We start from the raw sequence: 9,168 nt of genomic DNA, 5'->3' as shown, positions 1-9,168 counted from the left end.
TTTGTTTCCGTGCAGTCATTGGAACACAATTTTAAATCACCTCTTAGTAACAAAAAAAAATAAGAAATGAGACTTTTTCTTTAAAGGAAATGTAACATTTTAAATTGCAGAAAAAGCCGTAGTTTTTTTTTTTTTTTTAAAGTAAACTAAACTAAGAGCTGGAGATGAAGTTTTAAAAAAAAAACAAAAATTCCTCCATGGATAACCTAAACTGATCGTGAGGAGAAGATGAGGAACCGAAGGTTTGATTCGAAAGTGTTATAAAAGCAAACTAAGGGAGTCCTTTTGTCGATTGACATGTGAAAATAAATAAGTTAATTAAAAGTTATATGTTGTCAAATCTCAAGTTTTCTCGAATAAAAAAAAACTAAAAAAAACCTTGGACATTCAAAATTGTGAAACAATATCTAGAAAATAGTTATCAAACCCGGTTCAGGGTTGACCCGGCCAAGAGGCGGGTCTCGGGTTTTATGGGTCAACCCGGGTTAACTCAGGTCAACCCAAATCAACCCGGAAAAATTTTAAAAAAAAATTTAATTTTAATATTTCATATGAAAAAATTAAGAAAAAATCCATATTAATATAGGCTATACATGTTGTAAATAATGAAATTTAAAAGAATATTTTAAAAAAAAATTTATCTCACATTGAAAAAATATTATGTTATGCTTTTAAGTATTTAAACCAAAAAGTTTTTTTTATCTCACGTTGAAAAAATATAATCTTTTTCTTGTAAATATAGAGTATATATACGAAATGGCTTTAAATCCCACATTGAAAAAATAATTTTTTTTCTTAGGAACATAGAGTATATATACTAATGGGTTTCAAATCCCACATTGAAAAAACATAATTTTTTTTCTTGTAAACATAGAGTATGTATACTAAAGAGCTTCAAATCCCACATTAAAAAGATATTTTTAAGTTGAAGTATATAAACCAAAAAGTTTTTTATCCCACATTGATAAAACATAACTTTTTTCTTGTGAACATAGAGTATTTATACGAACGGGTTTCAAATCCCACATTGAAAAAATAATTTTTTTCTTGGGAACATAAAATATATATATTAAAGGATTTCAAATCCCACATTAAAAAAACATAACTTTTTTCTTGTGAACATAGAGTATATATACGAAAAGGTTTCAAATCCCACATTGAAAAAATAACTTTTTTCTTGGAAACATAGAGTATATTTACTAAAGAGTTTCAAATCTCACATTAAAAAAATAAAATACTTTCTAATATTTATATAATAAACTTTAAAAAGTGTTAATAACTAACTAAAAAAATATGAAAAGAAAGGGGTATAACCACATTTGAAAAAAAAAAAAAACATCAGGTCAACCCAGTTTGCCCGGGGCTATCAGGTTTGGTCGGCTCATTGCACTGACCGGTCTTTTAATAAACCCGGACCGGTCCAGCCACCAGGTTGACCGGGTTCCGGGTTAACCTGCTGATCCGATCCGGGTTTAATAATTATGATCTAGGAGTAGAAGACTGCACATTTATAATAAAAAAAAATGTATTGAGTAAATCATTTGCTAATTAACATAGATTAAAAAAAAATTATAAAATCGAGATGTACTAATTGTGAGGCGTTTTTTAAAAACATTAAACAAGAAAAACATTAAATGAGTACCTTCTATTAGTTTTTTCTGATAGCCATAGAAGCCAGAGTTCCATCATATCTTTCTCAAAAATTCATGTCAATCTCAAGAACGATTCTCAATGAACATATAATATTCCATGCTACTGATTTTTTTATGATAATATCATCTTGTAATATTCCAATGTATAAAATCTAACAGTTTGCAGTAGTTGATTTCAAGAATATGAGTGAAGATAAATTAATGCTGCATAGCAGTGTAACAATATCTAATTAAAAAAAATGCATCTCAATGAAAAAAATATTAAAAAAAAAACTGCATCTTAGGATTAAATAAGAAAGAAAACATAAATGACATAAATTATGGTGTGAAACAATAAGAATTAATAATGAGACAAAAACTTACATGGTCGTTAATATGATGGCCACTAGTAGGTGGTCCAGTGGTAAGAGTTTGGGATTAAGGGGTTTGCTCTCCTTGTGGTCTCAGGTTCGAATCCTGTGGTTGCTAATATAATGGTCATTAGAGGCTTGCATGGTCGTTAACTTCAGGACTCGTGAAATTAGTTGAGGTACACGCAAGCTGCCCGGATACTCATGTTAATAAAAAAAAATAAAACAGACTTTGAACCTAACATCATGATACAAATGAGAAAAAATAACCAACACAACAAATTCCCTTTTTTATATAAAAAGTGATAAGCATTTTTCAATGGGAAAAGTAGATACAAAAATTCCCAAAAAAAAATAAAAAAATTAAAAAAAAAAAAAACAGCACAATAAACCAAGGAAAAAAATGGACAACTTAAATGGTGTGAAACACCAAGAATCAACGATGAGCCAACTACTTAGAAGAATTCAAAAGTATGAAACAACTTAACAAAACTAACCAACACAGCATCGATGCCCAACAAATCTAAGACGAAACTTGCAAAAAAATAATAAAGTGAACAGTTTATAAAAGGTAAATAGTTTCGAATGGACCATGAAGTTTCAATTAAATCATAATGGTGAGCAAAAAAACTTTAAAAAAAAGCAAAGAAAAAAAGATATGTTGTCTTAAAGAAATTGGAGTTCTACCGACAAGGCTAGATCACCGAGCAAAAGCAAAAGCGGCAACAACAAAAGGGTGAGAGCTGAAAACCAAAAGCTCTCTCAAAAAAGACACAAATAGGTAAGCAAAGCATAGAGAAATTTAAAATGAATTTGACTATTGTAAGTTTATTAAAAAAATTAGAAAAAAGAGTTGCCTAAAAAACTCTCTAAATAACAAACTAAATCAACCGGGAATTTGCCGCACGGTAGTTAATTAAGTATCTTGATTAATTTCTCGAGGTCCTGAAATTAATGACTAGATAAATCTTTAGTGACTCTGATATTAGTAGTACTCGAACTAGTGATCTCTAAAGAGCAAATACAAAACCTGACGAATTAAATTATTCCTCTCCAATTCCTTCTTTTAGCCTTTGCTTTTATGGGTGCTGGTTTTTCATGTGGCAAATTTGTTGTTAGAGCATCTCCAACGCGAGAGCTAAATAAAGAGCCAAATGTTAAAAATTATACTTTTAGCTTTTGTTTCTTCATTTCTTCACTCCAACGCGTGAGGCAAACAAATAGCTATTTTAGCTATTTGTTACGTGAAGAGTCATTTCTACATTTCACTGTAGAAATGGCAAAAACAAATAACTGTTGGCCAACGGTTATTTTTATAGCCATTGACCAACTCATTTTCTCACTCCAATGCGTGAGGCAAACAGTATCTCAATATACAAGTGTTTGTATGACTCAATTCTTTTATATTTTTATTTATAGTATTCATGTGAAAGTCTACTGTTACTGTTTAACTTTGAACTGTTACTGTCTGACTTTGAACTGTTACTGTTTGACTTTCCAACTGTTACTGTTTGACTGTTTGAATTTGAACTGTTACTGTTTGACTTTCCAACTGTTACTGTTTGACTTTGAATTGTTACTGTCTGACTTTGAACTGTTACTGTCTGACTTTCCAACTGTTACTGTCTGACTTTGAACTGTTACTGTTTGACTTTGAACTGTTACTGTCCAATTTCCAACTGTTACTGTCTGACTTTGAAGTATTACTGTTTGACTTTCCAACTGTTACTGTCTGACTTTGAACTATTACTGTTTGACTTTGAACTGTTACTGTCTGAATACTTATCAGATTTTTAACTATCTCTAAAGTTCTAAAACATAAAATATATCTAAACTAGTTATATAATTATATTAAAATTAATTTAACATAAAATATATTAAAATATAAGTGGCTTTTCTAAATAGTTTTTTACCATTGGAATGTATATAATCAAAAAAGCTATATTTACACTATTCAAAAAGCTATTTTTTTCATTTGGATCTTTAATATAGCATTTCCCGTTGGAGATGCTCTTATGAAATTGCTCTGGATAGATTAGATGTCTAATAAGTCTAATAGGTGCTGTGCTTCATGAATTAGTCATGGTCGGCCCCGGGGTTGGAAAATTTCCATGGGTTTTCTTTCAATTATCATCATAATTCTACCCTGATTTATATCAAAACACCCATAATCACGCTTTACATGTTATGAAAGTGGAGGGACCATCAAAGATGAAGGGACTAACATAAAAGAAACATCCCAGAGAACACCCCGAATTTGATAGTCAAATGGCACCATCAAAGATGAAGGGACTAACATATTGATGAGCAAAAGTCCAGGACTCCATCAAGATTTGTTTTTTAAGAGATCCTCCCACAAGAGCACAATTACGCGAGCAGACCCACACATTTTCTAATAAAATAAAATATATATATCCACCAAGATTAAAACAATGGGAAAGAAGAGAAATCAGTGATAAAACCAAGAGTAAAATATTATTATCCATCCATTGACTTAATCTCCTGTATTTTTACTGTCACTTCCCACAAACAAAAGATTAAAAAGGATTTCTCCAATTAAGACTTGCTCTCGCATTTGATGATCTTCGCAGTAAAACATCCACTAGAAGGTTCCCACCGCAAAAAATCAAAATCATGCAGCTACACAGATGATGCATGATGAAACCTATCGCAAGCACCAACACAGTAAAAATTCGAAGGAATCTAAACAGTAAAGGTACGGAAATAATAACTTTAATTCAGCTTAACATTTTCAAAGAACATAATCCTCCCCAACTCCATCACCCCTCCTCCTTCCACGATAATGCAAAATTCTTAAATGAAACACATCCAAAATACATGGGAGAGCTTCTTGACAAAACTTCCTTCAGCTCACCTTCCTCCATCCACAAACACGTAAATACTAAGACAATGAACTATTAAACGGATACAAAGCTCCTAATTTCATGGCAAGATGAAACATGTAGCCTTCTGCAACCTTGATCAGTTGAGAAGTAAGCAAAAGCAAAAAATTGTCCTGATCAGATATATTGAACGGAAGAGAACCTGCACTGGCTTTTCCTTAACACAGCCCAGAGATGCCTTCAACATTCCGAGTTTGATTTAAACAATAAAATGGTACAAAAATTGAATGATTTCCCCGACAGTTCTTGCCAATTCTTTACCGCCACCCCTCTTGCCGAATTTCAACTACCATTTATCTTCTTAGATTCCCCATACCACAGCCAAAAATCCAATAAAAATATGTACCTCGGTGAAATTACTTTCATCCTACCCTGATGAGTAAAAACCAATTTGTTTTGACTAGACTACTGGCTGTTGCTTCTTATCAATTTGCATCTGCTCAAGCCAAGATTCTAAAACAGGATTAATTTGAGAATTTGAACTCAATCCCATTGCCACATCAGGTGACGGTGCAGCACCAGGTACTGGAATTGCAAGCTTTTCTTTAAGCACCTCAGGAGGCGATTCCTTCACTAGAGATTGGACCCATGACAGGTCAGGCTCCTCACCATTGTTTCCAAGCTCAAAGGATGAGGATCGGCATAACCGGCCCAATTCATCTCCATTAACTGACCAGTCTAATTTTCCATTAGGGGATCCCCATTTAGACCAAGAATTTACATTATGTGCCACAGGGTTGTTGGATCCCAGATCCCTTGAGCTTAGGCTACGTAGCTGTTGCTGCTGCTTCTCTCGCTGAGCAAGAGTAGATAATCGAGATCCCCTTGGAGAGATAGGCTCCATGCTTCTTGGCGACATCCTTCCAGGAGATCCAGCACCGAATGCAGAGTGCAGTAGATGGTGCTCAACATTTTTTGGGGAGAACGCACTTGTGTTGATGGGTGATAACATACTCTGCTGCAGTTGCAACTGATTGAGATAAGCTGATTTATGCGTTGGAGAGAAAACAGCAGCTGCTTGATCAGCAAACCTAGGAGAAGACATTTCAGCAGTGAACAGTTCTTCAAGATTTGAAGGATTTAGTGTTTTAGACCACCCAGAACGACTGAAAGAAGCAGAATTGTTCTGAGACTGCGAGAAACATGTTAAATCATTTAATATCTGTTGTTGGGAATCAAAATCTGGCAACAAATTGAAGTCCTCGGGTGGGATATCCCGGGCACTAAAGGATGATCTCAAGCGGCTGGATTGAAAGTTGCTTCCTGGAAGATGAAGTGTCGGCACATTAGGTTGTGGCCAAGCCATGGACGAGTGAGAAATGCCATTTGCAGGAGACATGGGTTGGTTGAATGGGGTAGGGGACATTGCAGAGACTGATGATGGGGAACCAGGCAAAAGACTCAGAGCAGCAGCCATGTCCATAACACTGGCTGCAGATTGAGATGATCGAGGTGAAGGGATAGCAGATCCTGTAGAAACATACAAGGGCCGGAGCTCCTCAGGCGTGTGGGCAAAAAAGCAGACTTGTCTGTTGCAGCTTGTGCCATCTTTGCAAAGCCGAGTTCGGTATTGAGCTGGGTGAAGCCAGCACTCAAAAACCCCATGTGCATATTCACACATGTCCCCACGCCTACAGGCACCTTTACGAAAATCAGGGCAGGGCACACAGCTGTAGTGGAACTTTCGTGGATCTCTTCTGCGTGCATTCTCTCCTGGGTGAACAAATGGACATTCAGTCCAGTCATGGGAGTATGCACGAGAACATGGGCGAACCTTAAAAGAGAACATGCGGAACTCATCAGTTGCATAGATGCTGTTCTTGATGTCAGGAAGAGATGGATCAATAGGGTATTCTTTCTTCTCTGGTGTAGAGCTGCCGGGCAGATTATTAAACTTTGAGGCCCTTGGAGAATAAATCAACACAGAAGGAGAAGGTGGTGAACCATTTTCTGGTGATGAAGAAAGAGTTGGTGAGCTAAAGTTGGAGTTGCTAATTGAGACCCGTAAATTGCTAACACCGACAGAGCCATTAAAATCATGCTCCGCAACAGAACCATCGGAATCAGTTTTTGAGAGAAGCTCTTCAAGAGCGACTTTCATGCTCTGTAGCTTTGGAGGAACAACAATAACATCACCAGGGCGATCTCCATTGACATCGAGGCAGTTAGGATCTGCTCCTGCTGATAACAGCAGCTTAACCACATCAACTACATTGATAGATCCACCAGAAGAAGCACAATGAAGAGCAGTAGTTTTTTCCTTTCCACAAGACAGATTCACATCAACCTTAGTATGATCCAGAATAAGCTTGAGAACATCAAGGCTGCCATACGTAGCAGCGACCATAAGAGGAGTTCTTTGGTCAAGAACAATCTGCTTCGACCCTTTCTGGCGGATATACCAAAAACCAGCCTCGTTAATAGAGGAAGCATCCCGCTTTATAAATCTCTTAAAGCCTTCAGCATCGTTGTTGGCAGCAAGTTCAAGTAAGCTAGAGAAAGCATCTTCTGTTTCTACACTTAGAAAATTCATATCTTTGGTAAATAGGTGTGGCTCCTACAGTATATGGAGTTGAAGTCGATGATGATCTAGTAGATTGCTCGGGACCACCGCACATGCTTCAATCACCTGAAGTTCAAACAAAATAACATCACTTAGATTCACTCAAAATCCAAAATTCACCTTACTCGACTCCATCCATTAAAAAACAAAAGGCACATCATAACATGAGCTAAGTAAGGAGACAATATAAAGATTTATAAAATTAAAAAAAAAAAAGCCCTTTTTCCCAGTATTGAACAAAATTTAAGACCCATGAGTCCTTCAATGGAGTGAAGTTCCCTACTCCTCACAAACCCAAAAAACACAAGCTACTCCCCTCCACAGAGCTAGACTCACCGCATAGATGGTGTCTGACCAGAAATAAATTAATCAAAAAAATAAGAAAGGGAGGAAGAGAAAGTTTTTGAGTCTTCTTCATCTTGTATATAATTAGAAGGACTAAAATCTATCTGTTTATAACAACGTGGTCAAATATTAAACGAATTCATATATAACAAAAATTAACAAAGACAAATCAAAGAAAGAAAAGGAAACCATACTAAACTAAAAGCTACAAGATTGATGATAGCAACGAAATGAATAGAATCAATTACAGATCTAAACACAACCTAACCTAAAACTAACAAAAAGCAAAGATTCTGATTATCAAGATGAGGAATTTTATTACAGTGGAATCGAGAATCTCACAGCTGTATTGAACAGACCAGAATAAAATCTCCCCATTATCTAAAAGTATCAAATAATCTAACAACTCTGTAAGCTAAAATAATTGACTAGCAATTAACTTACCGATTAATAAAATTTGAAGCAAGAAACAGCTCTTGGTAGCTTAAAAATTAAGAGAAATGCATAATAAAATTGATTCACTTCATAATCGATCAACATAGAAAGATTTGAGAGCCGAAACAGCATGTCGTTTTGAAGGGGAAGGACAAGTTACTAGAGACAGGCAGCACTTAGCTGCTACCTCCATCGATGTAATCTATGAAACAAGAGAGGGTGCCTTTTGTTTTTGTTTCTGTTTCAGTTTCGCTTAGGGAGAGACGGAGGGGGAGCGGAGGGTGCAAAGCTGTAACGTTCAGAAATTGAAATTGAAATTGAAATGAAATGAAATGAAGAACGAAGGAATTTGTAATGAATTTATTTAAATTTATTTAGTCCATGACAAGAAAGGAAATGAAACGACATTGAAATGCACATCAAATTACATTGAGATGCGAGTCAAATTTTTGAACTTTGTATAAGTGAAGGGAGACTGGTTTGGTCGATGCGTATAGATAAGGTGCATGACCGGTTTGGTGTTGAAACTCAAGGAGTGGAGTTACCGGTTAAAGGGGTGTGGCGGTTATTGAGGTGGATTTAAATGGGTACTTGGAATCCGCAAGTCAGTGCAGTGGTCAATTTTTCTTTACTATTTGAACTGTTTTTTAAAAAAAAACAATTAAAAAAAAATTGTATTCATATCTCTATATAATATTTTTATATGGTAATGTCAAGAATTAATTTTAAAAAATAAAAAATTTTATTTAAATATATTTTTAAATAAATATATTTTAAAATACAATCTTTATCACATACTGAGAAACAGACACTTAATTGTATAGTCAAATATAATAAAATTCTTTTTTAAAATTAGCACAGTAATTTAAGAATTTTAATCAAATAACACTTTCTAAAACTTTTGGTGAAATTACACATTT

The 9,168-nt window shown here is 34.8% G+C and overlaps 1 protein-coding gene across 2 annotated transcripts; it reads right to left on the bottom strand.

The window, feature by feature from the left end:
- Positions 1–4,719: 4,719 nt before the first annotated feature.
- LOC7463849 (zinc finger CCCH domain-containing protein 30) lies at positions 4,720–8,591 on the bottom strand. Of its 2 annotated transcripts, none has more exons than XM_024582501.2 (2): positions 8,258–8,591; positions 4,720–7,534 (listed from the first exon to the last, which is right to left on the bottom strand). In XM_024582501.2, exon 2 carries the CDS (start codon positions 7,436–7,438, stop codon positions 5,306–5,308), a length of 2,133 nt encoding a protein of 710 aa, XP_024438269.2. In that variant the 5' UTR covers positions 7,439–7,534; positions 8,258–8,591; the 3' UTR covers positions 4,720–5,305. The 2 variants fall into 2 exon arrangements, with proteins under 2 accessions (XP_024438269.2, XP_024438276.2); XM_024582508.2 differs by lacking the exon at positions 8,258–8,591 and adding an exon at positions 7,805–7,948.
- Positions 8,592–9,168: the final 577 nt, after the last annotated feature.

Source organism: Populus trichocarpa, chromosome 1, assembly GCF_000002775.5.
Source record: "Populus trichocarpa isolate Nisqually-1 chromosome 1, P.trichocarpa_v4.1, whole genome shotgun sequence".
Classification (NCBI taxonomy): Eukaryota; Viridiplantae; Streptophyta; class Magnoliopsida; order Malpighiales; family Salicaceae; genus Populus; species Populus trichocarpa.
The sequence above is the reverse complement of the archived record's forward strand: the minus strand, read 5'-3'. Positions and strand labels throughout refer to the sequence as shown.